Source organism: Chanos chanos, chromosome 10 (genome assembly GCF_902362185.1).
Source record: "Chanos chanos chromosome 10, fChaCha1.1, whole genome shotgun sequence".
NCBI lineage: Eukaryota > Metazoa > Chordata > Actinopteri > Gonorynchiformes > Chanidae > Chanos > Chanos chanos.
In genome coordinates this window covers 8,228,280-8,253,859 of record NC_044504.1, presented here as the reverse complement: position 1 = coordinate 8,253,859, position 25,580 = coordinate 8,228,280, and the positions used below count along the sequence as shown (strand labels likewise).

The 25,580-nt window shown below is 41.0% G+C and overlaps 5 protein-coding genes across 5 annotated transcripts; 2 read left to right on the top strand and 3 right to left on the bottom strand.

The window, feature by feature from the left end:
- Window positions 1–693: 693 nt before the first annotated feature.
- On the bottom strand, window positions 694–5,802 carry phgdh (phosphoglycerate dehydrogenase). The gene is made up of 12 exons (XM_030787279.1): window positions 5,662–5,802; window positions 4,886–5,037; window positions 4,730–4,795; window positions 4,471–4,525; window positions 4,179–4,277; window positions 3,883–4,015; window positions 3,644–3,792; window positions 3,228–3,380; window positions 2,701–2,839; window positions 2,229–2,356; window positions 1,145–1,370; window positions 694–848 (listed from the first exon to the last, which is right to left on the bottom strand). Exons 1-12 carry the CDS (start codon window positions 5,797–5,799, stop codon window positions 694–696), a joined length of 1,593 nt encoding a protein of 530 aa, XP_030643139.1. The 5' UTR covers window positions 5,800–5,802.
- An 867-nt stretch (window positions 5,803–6,669) lies between these two features.
- Window positions 6,670–10,126, top strand: cfap210 (cilia and flagella associated protein 210). The gene is made up of 9 exons (XM_030786655.1): window positions 6,670–6,730; window positions 6,864–7,075; window positions 7,209–7,382; window positions 7,676–7,881; window positions 8,120–8,276; window positions 8,566–8,705; window positions 8,987–9,179; window positions 9,435–9,599; window positions 9,752–10,126. The coding sequence occupies exons 1-9, from the start codon at window positions 6,670–6,672 to the stop codon at window positions 10,124–10,126; spliced, it is 1,683 nt and encodes a 560-aa protein (XP_030642515.1).
- A 1,586-nt stretch (window positions 10,127–11,712) lies between these two features.
- Window positions 11,713–16,840, top strand: fastkd1 (FAST kinase domains 1). The gene is made up of 14 exons (XM_030787000.1): window positions 11,713–12,053; window positions 12,341–12,409; window positions 12,517–12,642; window positions 12,766–13,164; window positions 13,362–13,472; window positions 13,559–13,690; window positions 13,908–14,394; window positions 14,586–14,700; window positions 14,786–14,914; window positions 15,104–15,235; window positions 15,559–15,672; window positions 15,906–16,053; window positions 16,359–16,473; window positions 16,617–16,840. The coding sequence occupies exons 1-14, from the start codon at window positions 11,713–11,715 to the stop codon at window positions 16,707–16,709; spliced, it is 2,511 nt and encodes an 836-aa protein (XP_030642860.1). The 3' UTR covers window positions 16,710–16,840.
- Window positions 16,841–17,523: 683 nt separating this feature from the next.
- Window positions 17,524–20,298, bottom strand: klhl41a (kelch-like family member 41a). Its single transcript, XM_030787040.1, has 6 exons — window positions 19,213–20,298; window positions 18,922–19,079; window positions 18,713–18,820; window positions 18,418–18,603; window positions 17,888–18,034; window positions 17,524–17,635 (listed from the first exon to the last, which is right to left on the bottom strand). Exons 1-6 carry the CDS (start codon window positions 20,296–20,298, stop codon window positions 17,524–17,526), a joined length of 1,797 nt encoding a protein of 598 aa, XP_030642900.1.
- A 1,350-nt stretch (window positions 20,299–21,648) lies between these two features.
- On the bottom strand, window positions 21,649–25,014 carry bbs5 (Bardet-Biedl syndrome 5). Its single transcript, XM_030787197.1, has 12 exons — window positions 24,953–25,014; window positions 24,598–24,680; window positions 24,388–24,453; window positions 24,157–24,206; window positions 23,887–24,014; window positions 23,532–23,667; window positions 23,265–23,360; window positions 23,076–23,138; window positions 22,697–22,831; window positions 22,133–22,216; window positions 21,857–21,880; window positions 21,649–21,750 (listed from the first exon to the last, which is right to left on the bottom strand). The coding sequence occupies exons 1-12, from the start codon at window positions 25,012–25,014 to the stop codon at window positions 21,649–21,651; spliced, it is 1,029 nt and encodes a 342-aa protein (XP_030643057.1).
- Window positions 25,015–25,580: the final 566 nt, after the last annotated feature.

Below are 25,580 nucleotides of genomic sequence, written 5' to 3'. Positions count from 1 at the left end.
AACAGCACTAATGAACGGACCACTAACCAAAGCATCCCAAAGTTAGTCTGAAAATGAACGAAAACGAACAAGTGGCAAAAATAGCACAAGATCACGTTAAGTGTATTTTCCTATTGGTAGTTTCCCCAGTTACCTCGCCTAGTTTAGGTCTAATCTTAATAAGGATTAAACCCGTTGCATAATATTCTATCCAACGTGAGACTGTACCAGGGACACACACACACCAAGAATTAATCCACTCCCAACTACCATTTAAATCTAACGTCTCAGAGGACTGTATTCTAAACAGTAATAAAAGTTTGGCACAGTATCATTCCCAGATGCTCTGGGTACATTAAGGCACAGAAATAACTAATGGTTTCCATAGAGACAGAGAGTACACTTCAAAAAAATAAACAGAGAAGTAGTCAATTCAGGGCCAAAAAGCACGATCCTGATTGTCAAAACTGTTTAATTCAACACATACAAACTTTCACAACATAAATCAGTGTTTTAGTTCAAAACTTCATTACTGAATTAATGTCATTTCCACTATACACGTACTAACGTCTCTGAGAGTGAGTTTAGGCTAAATGTTAGCAGTTACAAGACATTACTGAACAGATCAGTTATGATTGTTTCCAGTCAAAGTTAAACTTTTAGATTTTGGAATGCTACTTCACTGCTTCTGGAGCACGACAACACCACTAATATTTAAACAGAGATCTGCGCTGCCTCCTTCACTACAGACTTCAAAGAGCCAAGGTCGCTTAGTAGAGAGGACATTCCCACGCAGTACCACTGGTCACCACCGCGAGCAGCAGAGGCACTGAATGACTCCATTTCCACACCAGCTGCTGCCAGAACACCTGAGGAAGAAATCAGGCAAAGCGATTAATGGTTAACTCAACACAAGTTGACTTCTTCTTTTTGATACTGCCAGTCTTGGAATAGCTATATTTTTGATATACCATAGACAAGAATTAAACATGTATTGGGAGCAACTGATAAGTCTCCTTGTTAAAAACAGTTTATCCATCTTTCCAAACAACTGACTTGAAAAACCTCCTATGACTGTTACCTTTACATATACCTTCGCTCTTTAATGGCGTCTTAATTCAGACTTACAAGCAACAACATAATTCAACACATTTTAAGAACTGACCGGTGACAGAGGGCAGAAGCTGAGGGTTGGCACTGGCTTTGAAGAACAGAAGATTCCCAGAAAGAGAAACAGGCTGTCTGAACACACTGCCGTTCAGCTCCATCAGGACAGGCGCGTCTGCCTGCACCGCACCAGCAGCCTTGTATCGACTCCCGTTCACAGAGATTTCCACCACACAAGCTGCATGGTTCAGCCCCTCACCCCCATCACTGTGGTTTCTGGTTACCTGGTTGTAAAAGGCACAAGTAAACACTGTAACTGTCAGTGTTTCACATTAATCTCTTCATTTACTTCCATTCTGACCCATGACCAAAACAGCTCGTAGTTGTATTCATTGTTCTGACATTGATAACACGCATGCACGTACACCAAATACGTGCACACCTGGGTTTCTGTTAGCCGGTAATTACCGTTTTTTTGCCTGGAAAAATGTAATAAATTACAATTAATTAAAAAACTTGCCAGTCAAAATGTCTGGTAATGATGCTCATACAAAACATAGCTATAACAAAAGCTCTCTCTAAACAGGACATTTGTGTATTGACAAAAATTAAATTATGATGGCGCTGCAATGTGATCTGGAGGAGGAGAGAGTGACACAGCTTGTGCGCATTGCAAGGTGCAGAAACAAACTGGACACATTTGATTTCAAGTCAGCCGCAGAGGACTTTGCCGCAATGAAAAAAAGGAGAAAATAAAATGTCACCTCGTAGTCTACAGGCTACATTTGATACCATTTTCTTTTTAAACAGGCTACAGATGTTTCATAATAGCCTACATTTAAGTGGCTAATGTTGATGTTTTGCTCAATCGTTACTGTTCGTTTTGCTTAATCGTTACGGTTCATTAAATAGTCAAACTGATTTGAGGTTATTGTCATTCTTTTGTCAACCTGGGTGTACATTATGTTTGCATTTGTAACATAGACTGTTATTGAAACGTGACCAGTGAGTTTCAAATTTGTCCGGTAAAATAAATTCTTTCCGGACACTGGACCGGCAATAAAAAATCCTAACAGAAACCCTGGCGCATACATACACACACGCGCGCACACGCAAACACCTAAGGCTGGTATGGGACTTACAGAGATGCCAGTTTCTTGTGCCAAGGTCAGAGCGTTCACCAGGTTAGGGCCAGTCTTAGCACCATCTGTCAGGAGCCCAACCAGCACTGCTGAACTCAGGAATCCTGTTGATTTCTTCAGACACTCTCCTTGAAATAAAACAAAACCGGTCTGGTTTTAACATTTCATCTTAACAAAGTGCAACTTGATGGTATTTATTTCCAGTCATAAAAAAATGAGACAAACTTGGGTTATGGGTGACAGGACTTAAGAACCACTGCCCTGAGATTAACAACACACAAAACAATTAGATAGTGGTACATCTATATACACATGACAATATGCAGTTCCATCACCGCAGGTGTACACTGTTCTGATTTGTTGAACGGTTTAGCCCAGAAAACAATGATAAACTCTTCTGATCTATAAATGTTAAATCATGAGTGGTCTTTAAAAGAAAAATCATAGTTAATTTCAAGTTTGACATTCCTACCAAGGGTAGTAATCTGGACTCCACTGTAAGGTTCTTTAGAGGAGGTGCAGGCCTTTAAGACACTTCCAAGGGATTCTCCCAGTTTGATCCACTGGTGTGACTCTGGTGAGAATGTGCTGGCCAAAACCTGGGCATTTACCTGTTTACAGACAAAGAGAGATGGTAAACACTACAGATCGTTTTAATGGAGAACTGTGACTGAATCTGTTTTCCAGAGAAGCATGCTTGGAATATCTATTGACAGTGACAAACTTCACTATTCATACAAAACAAACAAACAGAGAACAGGGAATTAAGATGATAGAGACCAGACTGGCAGGCGCTAAAACAAAAATCAAAATTGTTTGAGGGCAACTCTGAAGAAAAGGATTTCAGACACTCTAGTCACAAGAGACAATATATATATATATATATATATATATACACACACACACACACACACGCTTACTTATCGGTTGCAGACATTTTCACAACTTTCAATTACATGAGATGTACACAGTACAGAGAAGCACAGATCTGATACTCACAGCTCCCACCAGGGCCTTGCCCTTCACCATGTCCACAATCTGCTGGGCGATGTCCTGCCCACAGCGAGCCTGAGCCTCCTTAGTGCTGGCCCCAAGATGGGGGCAGCTGATCACGTTTGGGTGGTTGACCAGAGCGCGATCTTTTGGAGGTTCCTAAATTCACAACACATGTACAGGATACACACAGACAGTCAGTCAGTCAGTCAGTCAGTGTCTCTCGGGACATGAGAAGAATACAATCATATGAAGAAATGATCTACTATCATTGAAAGAGTGAACACGTTGGGTGCTGCAGCACGGCAGCTACAATGATTTATAAGATCTTACAAGATCTTATAAGGGATCTATGACGCTTGTGATAGTAGAGGGCGCTGGAAACCCACTGTTTGGAAGGTTAGATTATTAATGGTTCTCACCTCCACAAATACATCCAGACCAGCACCTCCACACTGACCAGTCTCCAGGGCCCTCAGCAGAGCTGCTTCATCAATGATCCCTCCGCGAGCACAGTTTATCACCTTCACTCCTCTCTTACACTTGGCAAAAGACGCATCATTCAGCAGTCCTGAACGGGACAACACCGTCATTTCACAGCTAGAGGCACTCAATCAATCTAAAACCGTGTCACTGTTAAAAACTATGACATGCGACTGACCTGTCGTTGAGGGCATTAGTGGGGTATGGACTGTGATGTAATCACACTGAGGCCAGAGGTCCTCCAGAGACATCTGCTCCACCCCCCAGGAGGCAGAAACCTCCGGTGGTGTGATGGGGTCATAGCCAATGGTCTGTTTGACAATTTTGTGAAAAATACAGACATACTTCCTTAGAATATCAATATCAAACCTTGTATTAACCTTGTATTTTTTTTAACATTATATTGATTTCAAACATCCCATACATTACGAACACAGTCTATATCAGTAAATCCAATGGATCAGACAATCTTACTCTCATGCCAAAAGACTGCATTCTTGTGGCCACTTCTTTTCCTATTCTTCCAAGCCCAACAATACCGAGAGTTTTTCCATACAGCTCTGCACCCATGAACTGTAAAATCATTGACAAAACACTTAGCTGGTCCTCTCAAGGGGCGGTGACATAACACATTCAGTCATCAGACATGATTATCCATAGCTGACTGAGCAGAGGACACAAAGCAGCAGTGACTGCTTGTCATACCAACCCCCCACCCCCCTATGCTCTGTTTCTCACACACATGCAAAAAAGCCCATGTACATACCTTTTTACGATCCCAGTTTCCTGCTTTCATTGACATAACAGCTTGTGGCACATGTCTGTGAACAGACAGGTTTGAATATTTCTTTCTTTTTTTTAAGCATGACTACTACTAAAAAAAAAAAATAAAGAAACAAACAAACTGAAAACAAACAGATTCTGTGGGCTGACAGACTCTACACAAATACACAGACTAGAGTGATACACAGATGACCTAGTGACATGTCATGACTATTCACCCTGATGCAGCGTGACCTGCTTACCTCGATAAACTCATGATCAGAGTGCAGGTCAACTCAGCTGCGCTGATGGTGTTGCCGCTTGGAGTGCTGTTGAATGAAACGAAGTGACAGGGTAAGAGAAAGTGGTTGGCATAAGTTGTGTGAGAAATGAGAACAAGAGGAGAGACTTTGTTTTACTTCATGACAATAATGCCCCTCTTTGTCGCCGCGTCCACGTTCACATTGTCGACCCCAGTGCCGGCCCGTCCGATGATCTTCAGGTTACTCGCTGCATTGATTACGTCAGCAGTCACTTTCGTTGCCGAACGAACCACCAAACCGTCATACTCCTTAAAATAAGTGATATGATTACGTTAGCGGTAATGTGGTCTGTCATTTCAGTTGTCCTGTTTGGCTAATCAAATCTAAGACCGCACAACGTTAGCAATCAAGGAAGACAAAAAGGCGTTCAGTTAAAACTATTTATCAATTGATGCATTAATGTTAACCGAGCAGTTATTCCATCTTCTGCAACACTGCTTACCCACGAAATTGCACAGAAAGTGATAAAAGTTCGCTACGTGTGATAAGTCTTCTTTTGGCAACGTGCGCCATAAGTCGCTCTGCCCGGTAAAATAGTGTGATATTGCATCAGACTGATGCGAGTGCTGGCAAGTCGATGCAATCCACAGAACAGCCGTTTTGCACAATCTACAAATCGTGCTTTCATGCATTGTTATACGTTTATCGGACGACAGCGTAATATAGCGTGATGTTTTAAAAAGATTTAATAAGAAAACTTGTGGTGATCAAATTAATCAGACTGACTTTACATCTTACCTGTGATACTTTATATTAGGTGAGACAACTGCACCGTTTCAGTGACACTTTAGAGACTAAAAAAATACTAAGCAACAGTAACAAATTTTAGGGGCAAACTTTTATATGACAACAGAAAGTTAACTGAAACTTACCTTAATTTCAGCGGTTAACTCATCTTTACTCATATTCTGTTTTTCCGTGACTTTAATGCCATTTTCTTGCAAAATCTTCTTACAACATGGGTCCACATTCTCACTGATTAAAATGTGTCTGATCTCTATTGGGGCCATTTTACTAATCTTTCCTCAAGCAACTTGCCTTATCTGACTGGTTTGTGAAACGATTCTATGTTGCTAGCTTTGAATGAACATCTCAGTTCAACCAATAAAATGGGAGGTCCATTGGAACACGGAGAGCTCCTCCCTCCTTGGCCTTGGCCAGCTTTTTGGGTTGCAGAGACTTGAAACCCGACAAACCAGAAAAACTGCAGAGGATAAGTTCTAAGATGTTTTCATTTTATTTAGAATATTTTCTTGGGTATAGCTGATTAATCTTCCGTACAGTGTCACGGCAAGCAAGTGGAATGAACGTGAAGACAATTATTTTGCAGACGTAATTTTTGGCACTCAAAGCACCTGACACAAATAAGAAATCACATGACACGACCTCTTTTCAATAATGAAAGGCCATGCAACAACCATTCTACAATTATACGTGACTTTGAGTACCTTCACACACCGCCCCCTTAAATTTTTCTAAATTCTTTGTGGTAGTCTTATCAAAGAATCTGAAAATAAATGCAAACTTTTTTTGACAAAGTGTACTAAAACACTGAACATATTACTATTAATGTATGTATTAATAGTGCTAAGTTCGTCCGTCTCACAGAGCACAATGTATTTTGAAGTGCCACAACAGGCTATGCAGCTAAGCATTGCCCTTCAGTAATGCCCAACAAGTATTCCTCTCATTCACCCTGTGAGACGTTGCCTGGGGTTACCAAAAAAAAAAAAAAAAAAAAGTAGTCGTCGCTAAGCGACGCAACACAGCGCATTGAGGATCTGTGTAACGCTTTGAATTTCACCGACGTTTGGTTTGGGGCCGACTTGAATAAATATGTTAAGACAATTAATATAATCAGTAGAGTGTGAAGATTAACCATGTCGACTGCTTCGCTATCTGTTGTGCAGTATGGTCGTCGGAAAGGCTCCAGCAAAGAAGGTAAGTTGGTAGAAGACACGACATAGTGCATGTTTGTCTCAAGCAAATATATTTTACATAGTCCCGTGACATCTCTGTGTCTAATATTAACTAAGAAAATAAATTTCCGTAACCCAAATGCATGGGCGTTTAGTGATGAAAACAGTAGAAGAATCATCTCAGCCAATTCAGCTGCCAGACCTTCGACAAGTGACGGTTTTACCAAGAGCAGAATGGCTTCGTATTCAAGATAACTTGAAAAAAGTAAATCAGTACAACGAGAGTCTCATTGAGGCGTCAAAGCGACGAGAAGCCTTACACTTGCGCTCCAAAGAAGTGGTGAAAAACTGGTCCAATACTATAGCTGTAAGTTAAGACTGACTTTTGCGTTTTTAATGGGTGAGCCCTAATGTTTTCCCCTTAGTTTCGCCTCGTTACAAAATACTCGAATACGTAATGTCTTATATTTTAGTTATTCTGTTCCTCTCTCACGTCATAGGGACAAAGACAAAGAAAGCTGAAGGCCAAGAAAATTCGGGAGGAGATTGAGGAGGAGCAGAGGAAACAAATTGACATTGAAGAGGCCGAATACCAGGAGCAGAGGAGAAAAAAAGCCATTGAGAAAGCCAGGGCTCAACTGTACTACCAGACTGATATAGTGAAAGGATTCAATGTGTGTGTTTTTTTTTTTTTTCTTCTGGCAAAAACACAGTACTTTATGGAAAATTACTCTGTCCAGGAGTGTGGTGGTTTACTAAATGCAAAACTATAAAGCTGCTTTGAAAGCGGATTGATCAAAAGCAAAGCTTAATTCTAAGCCTTACTCTAAACATTAACTCACGCCTAACCCATCTTTTAGCAAATCTTTTTAGATAAAAGGACAATTTGAACAAATGAAATTGCCTAACTTTATATGCAATTTAGTACTGAAACTGGCATATATGTTCTTTCTTTTTCTATTCCCAGAGTGCTTTGCTGTTGACAGAGGTTCTGAAGGAAAGGGAGGCTCAAATTGAGCTCAAACAGAAGATTAAAAAAGCCAGTAAAGATGTGGATAAAGAAATAATGGAAACACTTGCACATAAGGAGGAGGAAAGCCTGAAGCAGGAGCAGGAGAAGGCTCTGCAGAGGAGAAAGGAGCGTGAGGCTCTCAGTGAAAGTCTAAAACAACAGTGAGAATCAACGAAATCACCATAAGCTTAGTCTGTCAGTTTATCAGTCTGTTAATTAGACATTTCCTTAGACTGAATTGAAATTTTACTGATCTAGCATGACCTCCTAAGGTTCCTCCTATTCCATAACATTTCTTAAATTCATTCCTGAATGAGCTTTATTAAATGCTAAAATGACAGTATTTTGAGGAACCCTTTGGTGATGTAAAGGTGTGATTAATTTCTGTCTTTTTTGTAGGATTAAAGAACACCAGCTGGCAACAGAGCGGGAGAAGATGGAAGAGGCGAAAGAGGCAGAGGAACTGAAGCGACTCAGGGAGCTTCACCTGTTGGAGCAATCCATGCGGGAGCAGAGGAGGCAGGAGGAGAAGAGGAACATGATGAGGGCTCACAGTGTAAGACAACAGCACGGAGTAAAACCACTGGTCCATCTTCATATGATTGTATCTGTGAGGAATGCATCCGAGAACTGCATCATTAAAAAGGAAAAACCAAGGTCCATTTTCTTTAAGCAGACATGAGATTGCACAAAGTTGGCCAAAAGTGTACGGAGAATGCAATAAATTCAATGCTACTATATTTTCTGTGTCTGTTAGAGGCTCAGTTTTTAAGTAGTCTACGGTTGTCTGCTAACATTTTTTGCTGAAGAATAATCAAACCACATTTGTGAATTTTGTTTTGAAGGAACATCTTGCCAACAGAGACATAATTAGAGCGATCGAGGCCCAAAAGCAAGAGGTGGAGGAAGAGAGGCGGAGGCTCTTTGTGCAAGCGAAAGATAAAATGATGAAGCTTAGGAAGGAAAAAGAGGCAGAAATCTTCAGGTGACTCTGATCTTCAGTCTGTCACACGGCACATTTTTAAATATGCAACACACCTGAATGAAACGATACTCATCCGTAAGTAAAGAGACACAAATTACATCTCCTAAACTGCCCGTTCAACTGCACCTCAGGATTCTTTGGAGTGTTAAGATGTAGGTAAAGTACATGGGAGTGTCTAGTGTTTTCGAAGTTGTTATCTGTCCCTTTTGCCTCGACACTTTGGTCATAGTCCCCAGCATTACTGGGTACTTTAAGTTTCTGTCTCTGTCTCTCTCTGTAAGGGAGGTGCAAAAGCACAGGGAGGCCATCACTGATAAGCTGGCTGGGCAGCAACAGGAGCAGGCCTCCAACGAGGAGGAGCTCATCGCCCGCGCAGTGGCTGAACGTGACGCCAGACTAGCGCGAAAACAACAGCAGGAAGACAAGAAACAAGCAGAAATGCTGAAGTCCATTACTGATCACAGAAAAGCTACGGTATAGTTATAGTTATACCATGTGCATTTTTGTAGCTGTCTATTCTGTGTGTCATCCAAAGCACAAAGATTGAAAGTGATTAAAAGTGTTTACTGTATTGTTATGTGTTTCTTAATCAGTCATGATCTGAATTGTATCACTCTGACCTATGTTTTTTTTTACAAACATTTATTGAGAAAGTTTGTTGTTTGTATTTTGTTACTTTATGTAATAACAGCTTTGAGAAAACAGCCCATCTTTTTCAACTGATTTTAGGATGAACAACGGAAGCAAAAGGAACAAGAGGAGAAACAGAAGTCTCTGGAGATGCTTCTCAGCAAGAAAGAGGCTGATCGGGTGTTCCTGGAAAAACAGCAGCAAAAAGCTCAAAAAATGAGAGAGATGGGGAAAGTACTGCAAGACATGTACATTCATCAAATGGTGAGATGTGTTTTGATCTGTAACTTTACCTGCCAAATGTCTCACCAGTTCAACAAGTTCATACTGTTTACACATTCATAGTAATGATCACATTTTCATTTTCACACGGTAAGAAGTGTTATCCTTGCCTTTGAAATGCTTTTTGGAACCAGGCTGAAAAACAAGCCCGTACTCAACGTGTCCATAAAGAACATCAGGAGTTTGAGGCGAAGAACGCTCAGCTTGTTATCGAAGACATGAATCAGTTCCAGGAATACGCCAAACATCTGATCGACGCAGCCGCACGGGCAGGAAGAAACACCTTCCCCTTACGAAAGGCGGCCCGAATGGGAATAGGCGGGGGTCTCGGCCCCGTTTTTGGCGGCGTGAGACCAAGTTACCTGGTTCAGGATGAATCTGGCGTTCAAATGCCCAGTTACATTGGTGGTACCACTCAGAGTATAAAGGAACTGAATGAGACTGCTGACATTCAAAAGTCTAAAAAAAGACTAGGGTTTAACTGGTCATCAGGATCTCCTGCAAAATAAAGGAATAATGCTCTATGCTATTAAAAGTCACATTTAAGAGAGTAAATTTGCATCAGTTTGGATCATGCTTTGGTATTATGGCAAAGAGTATCCCACTTTTATGTACCCTTTGACTTTTAAAGTGTTTGTCTAAATATATTATCATGTACTGTTGGAAATGTTTATTCAGTTTCATTCAAAAGATTTACATATCATCACACATTGCTGTATTATTATGTCTAAACAGACAATATTTTTTTGCTCAGCAGTTAAGAATCCTTAAATTTTTTGAGATGTTTAAATGAGACCCGATTCTTTCTCTTCTGACTCTCACTTTGAGGTTGTAGGGAAATCAACCAACAAGACATTTATAGGAAGCAGTGTTTAAGAGCCTCTGATTAGGAAGAGCATGAGTTTGATTATACATCAGCATACAGATACCAAAGCTGTCTTAAACTTCATGTGTTCTACACTGTTTAGAATATTCAATCACACAACACTCTTAATAAAATTGTATGATTTATGATTTAACTTTCCTCATTCCATACCAAGAGTCACCTTCAGGTTTTGATGTTCGACATTTGAAAACGTACACTGTCAATGCATAGTGTCCGACGTCTTGCCTTGAGATGTTCTAGTAATTACAGTTGTGGGAATCCGAACCTTTGTTCTCCATTACACTCCTCTTCAGTAGGGGGCGACAATGTGCAACGGTCGGAAAAAATGTGTAGTTGCAAAGCAGAAGAAGGAGCGAAACAAGTCAAGTTAGCAATGATTCTTCTTTGAAAATTTTGAATTTGTCACAATGTCAGTGAGCATTTGAATTACATATTTTATTCTCAAATAAGGAGAAAGCATGTCTTTCAGTTAAACGCTCTGCAAGAGTACAAAACAAGTGCATTCGGTTATAACTATTTTTCCCACGTGAGCACAGCGCCAACGTAGGTCGAACATGCTTTTGTAATAGTCTTTGTAGCAGAGCTTTAGAATGTCACCGCACCTTGACAGCAGGTGTATTCGAGTTTATATTTGGTGCTTAATGACATAATATCAGAGGTACTGTAACACTTTTCGCTTGACGTCCTACGATTAGTCTTTTAGTTCTCGTGACACCTAGGACACAATGACTAGATGGACTTGCCCTATCCTGCTGCTTCACATGTGTATCACTATTTTGTTTCATCTTAATGGGAGCTGAGCTACAAAACCAGATGAGGTCTTATTATATGACTTAGCTTATTGAATTAAGCTAACAGTAGTTTTTAAAGTAGCCAGAGGTAGCCGTAGTAGGTTTGACAACACTGCCTTTTTTAGCTGTTGATTAGCACAAGAGTAGATGGTCTGTATTGCATCCACAACAGCACAACGCTTGTTTCCTCACAAAGAAGTCGTACAAAAAACTGGCTCCACCGCCCATACTCCAAGCTGTGTTTACTAAGTCTAATATGATTTCTCCGAACAGATGTGCCTCCTCTACAGTGCCATAGAGCTTGTGCGTTCTGGAGCATCTCTTACCTGTATTTCCTACTTCTGACTGGCTCCTTATATCTGGTTATACGGACATGTGGAGGTCTGCACCCATCTTGTGACTCTACCTGTACTAAGCCATGCTCCACCTGCGCACCCTGAGAAGCTGCTGTCCTGGCCGACTGTTCCATCGTAGCAGCCTCGTGTTCCAGGACCAGGTTCTCCAGCAGCTCCAGGTCTGCAGCACTGAGGAGCACATTTTCGACGTGGTTGGGAAGAACAAGGCCAAGTTGGCTGTACAGCATGTGGGCTGCGCCATGGGTCTGCTCTGGCAGTTTCAGAAGGAAAAACCTCAGATGCTGAGGGCTATCGACTACGTCCGTGGTCACCCGCAGTTCCTGACGCTCCGTGTCCTGGCAGAGAACAAGATTAGCCTCATGGATGATGTTACAGTGGTGGACACGCTGTACAATGTACTGAGGTATCAAAGGCTAGATATTTGACTCTACCATTGAATTGATCCCTCTGTCTTAGTCTTTTTAACAGATCTAAAATTCTTGGATAGGTATCAGGATTTTGATGGTAATTTTGTTTTACTTGATCATGTTAATGATGATTGCAATATCAGTTAAGTATATCAACTTGTTTCCAAACTGCTATATGGACCTATAGGAGGTACAAACTGGCAATGTAGATTCTACAAAAGAACTGTAGGTTGAAGTAAATCTCTTCTGTCTTTCGCATTTGCAATCATTCTGTCTTTTGAAGGCTTAATGTGGAACCCCATGATTCTCTAGTCCAGCAGTTGGTGATAGAAGCTTGGAACCGACTAGACAGGTAAATGTATATTTTTTTTTTCATGATTCTATTTTTGGTAATGTAGTGTTAACGTACATAGTGATATTGTGCCCCTAATATGGAGCAATGCTTCTCATAATTAATAGATTTCAGATGACAGCCTTATCGAAGTTTGCTATCTGCCTGAGTGACCAGTACCTGCAGTACAGTCCAATTATGGGTCACATCACAGAGATAATAAATCAGAACCTGGATTCCATCGACGATATCAGGTAACAGCTACTGGCTTTTTTTTTAATGATAAAGCTCTGTCAATGCATCTGCTTATATCAACAAATTTACATCTGTGCCTGTGACCTAATGAGTGTGCTTCATAACTTATTTAAATCCAACAGGGTGCTGTCTACGCTGATGATCAGCGTTTCTCCTTTGGTCTCCCCTCACTTACGGGATGCACTGATTGCAAAAGCAGATGTTCTTTTGGACTCTATGGATACCTCCCAGTTTAACAATCCCAGAAGAGTGGTCCAGTTCCTCCGCAACATCAAATGCAACCATCGGCCCTTGCTGGAGAAATGCAACCAAGTCCTTCTCCGGAACGTTCCCCACATGGACGCTGAGAACATCAGCATCGTCCTGGGATTGTACCAGTCGCTCCAGTTCAATAACTGTGATTTCCGTTTGGCTGCCAAACAGAGGCTGATGGAGCTGGTGGACACCAGCACTGACCCAGTGTCCTTCACTAAGCTCTTTGCTGCCCTTGGACCTATGGCTGGGCAGGCTACTAGAGAGGGGTACAGTGGTCATGGATTAAATCTGGAATTATGTTTTGTTACAACAACCAATCATCAGCATTTGTACTTTGCAAGAGACTAAGACTTAGAAATATAATATACCGTCTGTAATTTGTAATAGCCCTACCACATTGCTGTGAGTGTTTGCACAGCTTCAGAAACAACACATTCATTTTGAAAGCTGATTGGTCTTTCAGGTTAGAGAATACAGCGTTACTACTGGCTGATGAGCTGAATGCCCAGCAGGCCTTGGCAGTGGTAGAGACCCTGGAGGAGATTCAGTGTCGGAACCTTCAGCTGATCAATAAGTACTGATGGTTATTTTTCCTATATGTACATTTGCACACATGTAAAGCTATATGGGTGAAGTGATCTGATTGTACTCATTCAACAGAATTTCCTCTGTGCTGTACAAGAATCTGGAAGTCTTCAGGTCTGTTGAGATTGCCAGGATCACCCAGGCTTTAATTCTCCTTCACTGTCAGAACTCAGAGATCTTCTCCAGAATAAGGATTATTCTGTTACGGTGGGTATAATGCCCTGTCCGTTCTCAAAATCTCGGTGCTTTTTATTTAGTATTGGTTAAAATAACATGAACTGGAAATTATTCATAAGCAAAATTAGGAATTTACCTCGATTCACCTGAATATTTTTTTTTTTTTTTTTTTGCAAGCCTCCCACCAGTTCAGAGCCCCTCATTACCTCTTTTCAAATACTTATTGCCCACCCCCCATCTCCCTTAGTTACCTACAGGACAGTGTTTTTCCATACGAGGTGACCATGCTGACCCGCGTCCTCTCCATGCTGCCGTCTCCGAGGCTGGACGAGGTCGTGCTTTCACGCGTCAACGCCGTCTTGCCTCAGTGTAACCTCAACGACCTCAGCACCTTCACCGTAGCTATAGCCAAGTGGATCCGCAGCGACCCGTCCTACCGACACAACACTCCCAGCAAATACGTGCGCCTGCTCCAGACCCTCAACCACTGCGCCCAGGAGCGCTTGCACAAAGCCGACCGCCTGGACATGGTTCTGGAGGAGCTGAAATACATCTCGGGAGAGTGGTTTGAGGAGATTCTCTTGGAGGAAACCATGGTTACGCTTCAGAGGCTTGTAGATCAGGTATCATGGACCAATGTTCCGGAACTAGCGCTGTTCCTTACCAGGACCAACTACCTCTGCAAACCACTGCTTGACCACATGGCTAATGTGACCATAGAAAACATAGACAAGGTAAAATATATTTCTTTGGGCGTATCGTGTCTCCTCTCACACAAGCTACGCAGCCTATATTTTTTCTGAGATGAATATTCTGTCCGCTGTTAACACCTGTTACCCGTGATTATTGTATAGACTTTTGTCAGACATATACAGGCATTAGTCAAACAGTGTGTCAGTTTGATTTGTGTGTTTGTCTCTCATAGGTTCATTACTCTGCTACTTATGCCACCCTGTTGCCTTTTGCTATATTAAACTACGACACGGTGAGAGTCGATGAGTTGTTTGACGTATGCGTTCAACATCTCACACCATTCGTTAGTAAGTACTGATTATCAGGTATTTAACCGTTTCGGTCAACTTTAATCAGAATCGACCGTAACACGTGTCTTCTCTATGGCCTCAGGCTCATTTGACCCTCATCTGCTGGTCCTCCTGGCCTACGCCTTAGCCGTGGCTGACTGCTTTCCCGAAGAAGTGATTCGGGAGATTTTCAGCGTAGACTTCCTGGCCAAGCTGGATGCACAGTTGGAGAGTATGTTGGAGTAAAAGAGCGAGCTTGTCAAGAATTTGTCTTCCATTCTTCTCTTCCAGAAATGCATTACATTTAAATGGAACCTACAAGCCTTATCCAATATTTTTTATGGGAAGTGTTATGCACTTTGAAGTTTTTTTGGGTTTTTTTTTCTTTATTTGTTTTGTTAATTTTATTTTTTACCTTCAGCCCTACCAGATGCACTGAACATGCGCGTGCGCCTGCGTCTGATGGAGTTGAATCGGGCTGTGTGTCTGGAATGTCCTGAGTTCCAGGTGCCTTGGTTTCATGAGCGTTACTGTCAACAGCTCCAGAAGAGAGGTCAGCACTCTGAATTCATGTGATTTTTTTCAGTAAATAGTACTTGTTTAGTTAAATTAATTTGCCTTTAACATTTAGCATTGACAATAATAGACTACTTGTTATCTTCAATAACTTTCCGGTTGTCATTTTTTAATGCTTCGTTCAAGTATCATTACTCCATGTCTTTTATATCAGTCCTTGCCCTGTTGTTTGGTACGTGCTTCAAAATTTTTTTAAATGTGCCTGAGCAAATCTCACTTATAGCGAATTAGCATTAGCGTAAAAAAGACGGCCGGAGATGCTAAGTTTGTCGTTCTCGTCCGTCCGTCGCTGCTTTCCAGGAAACACCTCAGTGAGCCCAATCCAGCAGCAGATCCACAGGATGCTCGGAGAGGTTCTGGGAGGAATTAACTGTGCCCGAGTGGCAGTGACTACACCTTATTTTTACACAGTGGGTGAGTCTGGCGCCAACATTTCTGTTGGTGGAGAATTGTTACATATGTGTGCATTGTTTCACTTTAAGCTACATAACCCTATTTCCTCATTTATTTACAATTTGAGCTAACCTTTTAATGAAAGCCATTTGGATTATGTGTTTATTTTAAAAAAATTTTTGTCAAGTTTGTGTGTGTGTGTGTGTGTGTGTTTTCTGATTCACAGTATGTGTGTGACCTTTTTTTCCCCTCAGATTTTGAGTGTGTCCTGGACAGACACGGGCGGCCGGTGCCATACAGTGAGACGAACCAGCTTGGGGTCAGCGAAGAAGTGCGCTGGGAGTCTGGTCCCTCTGGTTCCTCTGGGAGAGAGGGGACAAAACTGGCCCCTGGAGCTCTACGGTACCGCAGCACAAATCACATTCAACTACTCTCTACCTATACACATTTGTCCATATTACATTCAGTGGTTCTCTACCTTAAACTCATTTGCCTTAAGCTAAGTCAACAACCTCTCAACACTCAAACATTAATCTTCCAGTTCTTCAGTCGTAATGTGACGCATTAGAACAACAAATGACAATGTTAACCAATCTTCAAAAGCCGCTGTGTGGTAATTTTGTTTGCTTCATACCCATTTGTCCAATGTTAACACAGAGTTTGTCCAGTTCTTAACTATTTGAATCTCTTTTCTGTACTCTGTGCAGTATTGCCTTGGACTTCCTTGATTCCAAATCCTTCTGTAAGAATTCCAGACACATGAAAGGAGAAACCATGATGAGAAAAAGGCATTTGGAAATGTTGGGATATCATGTTGTTCAGGTCAGATATCTTTTCCTCTGAAAATATGAATCAGCATCATCGATACAATATGAATTAATATACATCATACAAACACAACACATAAGTGTATTATTACCAGTTTGCTGTTGAGCAATTGAATTTTACTGTTTTTAATCCGACAGATTCCCCATTTTGAATGGAATTCTATGGAGCTCTCCACCCCTGATGCTTGGAAGGAATATTTAAGAAAGAAGATATTTACAGAATTGCCTTGAAGCTTGTGTTTTAAACTCTCAGTGGAGACACTCAGGACTACAAACTGAAAAGCATTTCACAGAGACATCTATCGGTATAAAGGGAGACTTGGACTTGAAGAGAACTGGACTTTCACTGAAGACGGATTGATAATTCTAAGTGTTCCTTTGAGACTCTGTGACAGATTGAATGCTGAGTTTAATCCACATCAACAATGCCTACATTTCAATGAATCATGTCATATTTTTTATACTTGTGCAGCTTTTTAATGTTACATAGAAAGTTTGTATTAAAGATGAGTGAATGCTTTGAATCCAGGGAGTCGCAGAAGCTCCCTGTGTATTCTCAGGCTCTCCTAGACAGAATAATAAAACTTATTTATACAATCAAAGTTTAAAAAAAAAACCCTTCGATGGACTGGCGACCTCTTCAGGGTGTTTCCCTGCCTTTCACCCAATGAATGCTGGGATAGGCTCCAACACCCCCTGCAACCCTAATTAGGGAAAGTGGCTCAGATAGTGAGTGGGAGTGAGTTTTAAAAAAAGCTTGTACGGATCACACATTTATTTTGTAAAAAAAAAAAAACAAGTAAACAACAGAAAAAGTCAACATATAGGTGACTGAAATCAAATTTGTGTGTTTTGAATTGAGCAGGGGTTTTTTTTTTTTTTGTTCTCTTCTCACAGAGTGGACCAGTATTACTGAGGGTTCAGTCTTTACGCTCACATGGTGGTGTCATTGCAGCGTTTGCGCAGGAAGGCTAATTGGAAAGAATAAATAGATCTAAGTGGAAATAGTGTGTGTGTGTGGGCCAAGCACTGTGGAGTTCTGTGTTTAGAGTTTGGGCATTTTGGCAGCGTTCAGTCTCATGGAGACGCAGGAGGCCCCGGCAGCGTAGCGCAACTCCCTTAACATCCCGCACCACTGTTTCTTATCCTCTTCATACCTGCCACACACACACACACACAGATCAGATATCCATTAGCGCCCAAATAACCACAGTATGAGTGCTCAGTCTAACTCTTAGATTCCTACAGAAATTAAGGACAGGGCAAATGAAAGACCAAATTATTTGTATTCACATCTTTCCCTTGACTGGATAACTGATTTGATATTTTTCAGAAGAAAAAAAAACATTAATTCTGGCTTTAAATGACAGTTCACAGACAAAAGACAAGTGATAAGGAGGATGACTTACTGCCAGACGTCTGTGACCTCAGAGGGTACACACTCCTTGTTTTCATTCTCAACCATAGTGAAGCCTCCTACAGCATACAGAACTCCACCAGTGCTGACCAGGTTTACTGAGCTCCTCTCCTGCGCAAACTCGGGAAAAGGTTCCCACCTGGAGGAGAGCAAAAATAGATAAGACCCCTCATTTTGCCTCATTGTGTTAAATAACAGTAAGGTTTGAAATGGTAGCAAAGCCAACTTGAATCTCTCATTTTCTTATACTGATCACTTGTTTGGAATAAAATAAAATATTTAATACTTAATTCACGTAAATGTATACTCTTATATGCTTTCCTTCTCTAATCACAAAAATCTCAAAAAATGTGAATTTTCCGGGTATTGTATGTTCAGGTGCAGTAATACAACCATGAAATGGGACATGCTTCTCAGGTCTACATACTATTAATTTCTAAAACAGATACTTTTTGAGACATACAAACAAGTTTTTTCCAGAATGTTACATGGCAAACATGAACACAACTAGACAGTACATACTTGTTTGTTCCAAAGTCGTAGCTCTCACAGCTGGCTAAAAGACCACCCTCATTCACGCCTCCAGTCACTATAATCTTTCCTTTGTGAACAACTGCCCCAAACATAGACCTTGGTGTTTTCATGGCTGCCAGCTCCTTCCACTCTGACTTCTTATGGTTGTATGCAAACATCTTGTTGATGGTTTTACTGTTACATTGACAGACAAAAACATTCCACCACAGACAGTCAACAGCTGCATCATGGATCATGAGTTTGACATAACATGGGTTGCTTTGACGTTTGCATTCAACCTTACTTTTCATCTGTTTTTCCTCCAATACAGTACACTAAACCATTCTGTGAGATCACACAATGACCATGGATCCTCAGGGGTAGCTTTTTGGTCTCGTTCCATTTCATCTTTCTGATGATTAAAAGAAAGAAAAAAGTTATTTACTTTCAATGATTATAGAGATCAAAATATGTCACGTTGCACTTTGTGTCTCTTTACTCACTAATACCTACTCAGTATCATAACACATTACTGAGTCAAGAGACTCATTGGTCTGCAGATCTTTCCCAGCAACAGCAAACAGGAGATTTTCAAACTCTCCCATGGCAAACAGACATCGAGGAGACGGCATGGGTGGCAGGGCTAACCAATCAGCACCAAGATTGTCCAACTGGAATAGAAGAGCCTTCCATTAGGGTATATAAAAGACTGAGACCAGTTAAGTATTTGTAAATGTCTCAGAGCTATGTACCTTGTTCTTTCCCATTTTAAAATAACTGCCATTAGGTGTTTTGCTCCTTTACCTGATAAAAGTAACACTGTAACGGTGTTTCTTTCTCCTCCTCATCAATAAACAGACCACCCAGGACGTAGAGTTGATTTTTCTTGGATGCGATGCTGACGTGGTTACGCGGTATCTGTTCCGCCATCGCAGCCAAGAAGCACTCATTTTCATTCGCGTCGTAGGCTACGGCTGCCGCGTCGTTTATCATCAGGATCAGGTCCCTGCCGTACATACCCAGTCTGCGGTTGTCATTCAGATAACCAGGCAACCCTTTGTCCTCCTCACCCCCCTCGCCTTTGTCCTTATTCTCAGGCAATTTCCCCGCAAAAGCCTCCTTAATGACCTTAATCTTCTTTACGATTTCAGGGTCGGATTTGATTATGTCGTCCTTTTCAACTTTCTCCTTAAAGTACTTTTCTGGAAGTAGACGGAAACGGATGAAGTTGAAAGCCTCGCCTAACATCTTAACCCGGTTCTCCTTGTCCTTCCTGATCCACTTCATCAGCAGCTCGAACACGGTCTCCTCTTTCTCCACGTTTAGAGCGTCACCTCCGATGATGGCGAAGAACTCATGGGGAGCAAGTTCGAGGAAGTCCTCGTCCTTGACCAGGGTCTCGAAACGTTCTGCGATGAAGTCTCGCGCCGCCATGGCCAGTCTCGGGCAGTTCAACACCAGTCCCATTCTGAAGACAGCTAGGCAGTTCCCCATGGAGAGCTTCTTCTGCAGGTAGTTCACACACACGGTGAACACGGATGGTATCTGAAAACGGTTGGCCACGGCTAGGATGTCCTGCACGTTCTCGTCTGTGATGTCGATCTCTGCCGAGTAAAGGTAATTCACAATCATGTCCATGACAACGGGATCCACGTTCTCCAGAACCACCTCCTTGTTGACGTTGATTTCCGTACCATCTTCGGAGAAGTACAGCTCTCTGAAGTACGGGCTGCACGCTGCCATTATGAGCCTATGGCAGGGCAAACTCCTGTCCCCGACTTTCAGGGTACAGTCCACAAACTTGTTCTCCTTCAGAAGTTCCTTCAGGCCGTCCTGTAACAGGGTGCTCTGGAAGAGCCGCAGGTCTTCCTTCATACCAGTGGGTTCCATCCTAGAGGAAGTGTTGTTGTGACGAGGATACTGCCTCTCTGGTTCCTCTCTGCGTTCTGTCTCAGTTGAATGAGTCCTGAGTTACATACACAGCCCATACACAAACCCCTGAAATTTAACCTTATCCCTCTAAATTTAGCTCCCCGGCACAGGCTGAAAGAATCCAGGTTGGCTAAATGAGAATACAGACTCATGGTGTGCAGCTGTCTCAGACTGAAAGACACAACTGTGCGAGGTATTGTGTGAGATCAGCCAAAGGGGGCTGTATCACAACCTACGCACATTTTTCCATAGACTATAACATGATCCACTTCCGTCAGTAGATTTAGTGATATTACTCATCTGATTTTATTTAAATGTATTCCTGATCGTGACTCTGCATTTTCCTTATAAAGCTACTTGAGTAATTTCACAAAAATATCAAAGTGAGTTAGATCAGTTTAGAAGGTGAAAATCTGTTTGTGTGTGTCAGAGAGAACAAGAAGAATGAACATAACATGTCGGGGAAGTTGTACGTCATGCCTCTCAATAGTGTTTTGCGACTAAAACCTGCTAAGTAATCATTCATCTACAGACAGATCAATTTTTCTATGAATGACCCACTTAACTACAAAATCTAAGACACTCAAATACTACTCATCTCCCTGGAAGTTTTATATTTAAATGGGGGTTACCTTCTTACACACTGACCTTCCCAACTTCCAGGGTCAACAAACAGTTGCTGCTAGAACAGGTGGCAAAGAGTCCACCAGAGCCATCTGCAAAAGCTTTCAGATCTGTGCACCCAGTTGTAAATAGCCTCATGATCTCTGTCAGAGGCAGCAAGTCCCTAAACCAAACAAATGACTCAAATTCCCCCTCTTATGTAAACCACCGGCTTTAAAACACACTGACACTCAAAAAGAAAAAGGCAGGTGCTTGATATTTGTGTCAAATAATTATCACTTTATAGCAATATTTGCTTGCCGGCTGAGATGTTCTGAACACAATATTCAAACATGCAGTTGCTGAATATACAAATACATCTTTCAATAAAGTAAACATTACCAACTGATACAAGCCACTAATGTACATTCATTACATTACAATCAAAGATTATGTATAAACATTTGAAACTACTCTTTTATATATCAGTATAAATAAATACAAGGATTCTCATTATTTATAAATACGAACTATTATCTGGTCCCGTTTACACTGAAATGACCCACAGTAAGGTTTGAAGGACAATGATGTATGCTGATATTCTTTCCAACATTAAAACTTTCAAAGTTACTATTTTTTTCAGCAGCGTTCTAATACATATCTGATGTGTAATTCCAGATAAATTCTCATTTTCTGAGGGTGAACTCAGCCCATAACCTCCCAAAGTCCCTGGAGCGTAAAACCATCCTTCAGTTTCTCAATGGCCAAACCCAGCTCATCAGAGAACACTGGTTCCCGGTCTTGTTGCTTTAAAAGAAAATGGAAGAATCGAGTAGTTTTAGGGAATGTCATTTATTTGAAGGTACGATTTTATAGTGTATTCAGAAATGCAATAAACTAATAATCACTTTACCTTATTGCTATCTGCATAGTAAGCCTTGATGGGAGAGTACAAAGAAAGAAAGATTAGAACACAAAGGTCAAACATATGTCATTTTTGCCCTGTTATGTAAAACAATTGATGTGCTACGGTCAAATGACAAAAAACACATTTAGACAAACATGTTTGAAACCAGGCAACACAGTTTGCCGTTGGTAAGAACACAGCTTAGGCGGCCTGCTATTTTGAGAGGCTGCAGACAGTTCTCTGGAGCGGGAGAGTGAGGGCAGAGTTAGGGAGTGTACTCACGGTGAAGGCGTCGGTCTGTTCGTCCGGTTCGATCTCCACGTCATCAGGGGGCTGTTCCACCGTCAGCTCCTCCAGAGGCTGAGGCTGGAATAACATAAAACAGCGACAGGTTCCTCAGAGAACACACACTCCGCTGTCTACGGTGTTTAAAAGATTTAATCTTAGATAAAGAAGCCATAAAATAGCGGTTTCAGGAGAAGCTGATCGGGACGATTCTGCTTGTTTTGTTTTTTTTTTCCTCCCTTAAATCAATCTGTTTGATGATTAAAGTCATCAAGATTTTGTCAGCAAGTATTCTGCCCATAGAGGTACTGTCTGTATATTTTTATACCTTCTTCAAAACCCTATATGTTTACAAAAATGTCGCCTCTAATACTATGGATTGGACGCATCTTCAAGCCACTCTGGTTGTGAATTTTAACTCACTATATGTTAATGAGTTAATTTAAAGAAAAGGGACATTGGCAAACAAAATAACTCAGGAGACCTGAACGATGTTTGAAACGTCATTGTCTATAAGACGAGCCTGTACAAACAAGTTTAATTTAAAGTAGCGAGGCTTACCTTTTCCTCCATCTCATAGTCTACTCCGAATATGGGATTGGCAGAGTAAACTTTGTGCAGGGAATTAATCTCTTTCACAGCATCCTGTAGTTTTTCCATGGGGTCAATCTTAAAGCCAAGCACATATCCCCCTGTCTGAGGTACAAATAACACAGCAGAACAGTATGACACATGATTGTGTGAATATGAGATGATTGTGTGAATATGAGTCTGTCTTTCACATCTGTGTAAAGAGAACTCTGAGTACTTGACGTGTGGAAAAGGAAAGTGGAAGATGGAAAAGTAAAATTCTCACAACAACACATTTTTTTAAAAATTTCAAAGACTATGAAAAAAAAAAGAAACATTGAAAGGGGGGGGGGGTCTTGATTAGACATACTTGTTGGGAACTCTCTATCACCAGTGCAAGTCCAAACTTGGAGTCTCTTATTCTGATGGAACGCTTTGGAGAGGAGAGAAAAGAGACCACATATTGAATATGGAGATATAGAGACGTTGCTTTTCCCAAAACAAAAACGTTCAGTATTGGCGTGTTAAGAGGAACTTCAAATTTGTATAGATCACTCACAATCTGTAGGTAAGGAATGCTGACATTAAAACTCTCATTCATGTTGGCATGCCACACAATTCTCACGTTAGTGATAAAGAAGGTACCCAGGTTGCCCTGAAAGACAAGATCACATCCATTAAAATATATCTCAGAGTTTAAAAAAAACAAAACAAAAAAACCCCATTATTCTCTCTATGAGCAGCATGCAGTTACTGTGGCAAAATTCAATTTTCATCACTCAACACATTTTCTCGCAGACATATGTAATGAACCAAACCTTAATACCTGATCACTGGATAAATTCCAAACTCCATTGATTCTGTCATAAACTTGCTCCTGAGGCAGAAGTCTTAACTGCTTATTTTGAATCAAAGCTCCTCTCAACTTTAGATCTCTATACATTTTTGAGGTTTCATATGCCCTGCAGGAAAAGGTATTGTCAGACAAGTTTTACTGCAGATCCAGTTACTACATCTCAGTGGAAACTACACAGCAAAACTACTGAGAGATTGTTACTGTAATTACTGTGTAATGTAGCTAACAGTCATCAGAACGGAAATGATTGCAATAACGACAATAAAACAAATTTTAAAAAAAGTAAATTCCATGATAAGTTGGACAGTGTTGAAGAGAAAAGTACCTGTGAACAGCAATAACAGATGTAAAGAGTCGTGGACTGCCTGGTACCACATTGGTAAAAATGAACTCAAATCTTGTGTTGTTAGATTTGGTCAAGATGTACAAAGCCTCAGTTTGGCCTCTCAGTTTCTGAAAGAGAAAGAAAAAGAAAAAGAATTGACCATGTTGAAGACTGGTGAAACAATTGTTATAAAATGAGAACCTATGAAATGAAAAAATGAAGGGGAGGGAGGGAGAGAGAGAAAGGGGGGGGGGGGGGGGCGTGACTTACAGAATTGGCGGTCCTTGTAGTGATGTTAATAATGGTATTGTATCCCACGGCTGAAAATGGAACCAAGATTGAGTAAAATAACGTAACATTTACTCGTAACATAACGAGTAAATTCTGAGATAGTTACAACGTGAACCTATTTATTTCATCCAAGAGAGGGCGATATACCACCAATTAAGCGTTGTAAGCAGTCCTTGATTTGCTTTAATTAAATAACAAGATCATACTTACACAAGTTGACTCTGGGCAAAGCAAGGGAATGCCAGATGATCCTTAGATTGGTCACTAAAAGTCTCCCTGTAAAGTGTGCACATGTAAAACTGAACTAAATCATCACTGATCCTTATCCGAGTTTGACAAAAAGGTAGCTAACTATAGAGACGAATTCTAAACAACCATGGCATTTAACAACTGATAGTACAAAGAGACAAAGAGAGTCACCTCTGTCACCGTTGTTCCCTTTCGTGTCTTCGATGGAATCAAGACAATCGATAAGAACCTCTCCAGGTCTTGTTTTCATCTGCCTAAAGAGCCATAACATTAGTCAAATTAGTCAGGGAGCAAGCCAACAGCAAGGATTCATAAACGTGACGTTCCGTGTTAATTCGCTTAATACGAATATTTGGCTAGCTTGGTTTTTGTGTTCTTTTGTAGAGTGTGGACTGATTTTAAGTAACAGCAACAAAGACGTTGCTCTGTCTTACTACTGATAAGTTATATATGTGAAGTTAGCAACAGGGCACCAGTTAGCCTTGCTGATACGTTACGTTCAGAGCCTTGGATGTGAACAACTTACTGCTGCGTTATATCGAATCGAACATCTCTGTCCTCCCAAAGAGCGTCCAGTACAGACGCCATATTAGCCGATGTTATTCAAACTCAACAATGTTTAACAAATTGACTAACTGACTGCTTATTTCACCACCAGGTCTCATCCACCGAGATAAGAAGATTAAAATAGCTATTCATTTCAGCGACTGAAATCGCGTCTCTACATCACCTCGGTAACACGACGTTCTATGGAAAGCATTAAGGGACAAACTTCATGCTTGCACGAGCTCTGACGTAGATTCATTCATCATCAGAGCAACAATTTCAGTAGACCGAGATGTAGACGGAGCTGGGAGCAATTTTCTCGCTTAGCTCATATCTAGTCTCTGAGATATTATTCCTCTATCAGACAAAAGCTAATCAAGAGCAGGCTTGGATCGGGTGGATTGAGTCCAAACGGCAGATGATTAACAAGTGGGTAAAGTCGAGCGTCGCTGAACCACAAGGAGATGACAACGTCGATGTGACAACAGAGATCTTTATCTCCAAACATTTTATTTATAAAAGTACAAAAAGAGTCGTTCACAAATTGTTGCATAAGACACATTTAACGGCTAAACTGATTGCTTGAAAAGGTGATTGAAAAATGAGAT

Excerpts from the sequence above, each read along its gene's own strand:
- phgdh (XM_030787279.1), bottom strand. The coding sequence starts at position 5,799 with ATGGCCCCAATAGAGATCAGACACATTTTAATCAGTGAGAATGTGGAC. Across the intron at positions 4,796-4,885 it reads AGGGGCATTATTGTCATGAA|CACTCCAAGCGGCAACACCA; the intron begins GTAAAACAAAGT and ends TTCATTCAACAG. Across the intron at positions 849-1,144 it reads GCTTCTGCCCTCTGTCACCG|GTGTTCTGGCAGCAGCTGGT; the intron begins GTCAGTTCTTAA and ends TTTCTTCCTCAG.
- cfap210 (XM_030786655.1), top strand. The coding sequence starts at position 6,670 with ATGTCGACTGCTTCGCTATCTGTTGTGCAGTATGGTCGTCGGAAAGGC. Across the intron at positions 7,383-7,675 it reads ATATAGTGAAAGGATTCAAT|AGTGCTTTGCTGTTGACAGA; the intron begins GTGTGTGTTTTT and ends TTCTATTCCCAG. Across the intron at positions 7,882-8,119 it reads AGTGAAAGTCTAAAACAACA|GATTAAAGAACACCAGCTGG; the intron begins GTGAGAATCAAC and ends TCTTTTTTGTAG.
- fastkd1 (XM_030787000.1), top strand. The coding sequence starts at position 11,713 with ATGCTCCACCTGCGCACCCTGAGAAGCTGCTGTCCTGGCCGACTGTTC. Across the intron at positions 12,410-12,516 it reads GCTTGGAACCGACTAGACAG|ATTTCAGATGACAGCCTTAT; the intron begins GTAAATGTATAT and ends CATAATTAATAG. Across the intron at positions 13,691-13,907 it reads ATAAGGATTATTCTGTTACG|TTACCTACAGGACAGTGTTT; the intron begins GTGGGTATAATG and ends CATCTCCCTTAG.
- klhl41a (XM_030787040.1), bottom strand. The coding sequence starts at position 20,298 with ATGGAACCCACTGGTATGAAGGAAGACCTGCGGCTCTTCCAGAGCACC. Across the intron at positions 18,604-18,712 it reads GGAGGAAAAACAGATGAAAA|TAAAACCATCAACAAGATGT; the intron begins GTAAGGTTGAAT and ends TCAATGTAACAG. Across the intron at positions 17,636-17,887 it reads GAGGTCACAGACGTCTGGCA|GTATGAAGAGGATAAGAAAC; the intron begins GTAAGTCATCCT and ends TGTGTGTGGCAG.
- bbs5 (XM_030787197.1), bottom strand. The coding sequence starts at position 25,014 with ATGGCGTCTGTACTGGACGCTCTTTGGGAGGACAGAGATGTTCGATTC. Across the intron at positions 22,217-22,696 it reads ACTATGAGATGGAGGAAAAG|CCTCAGCCTCTGGAGGAGCT; the intron begins GTAAGCCTCGCT and ends ATGTTATTCCAG. Across the intron at positions 21,751-21,856 it reads ACTATGCAGATAGCAATAAG|CAACAAGACCGGGAACCAGT; the intron begins GTAAAGTGATTA and ends TTTCTTTTAAAG.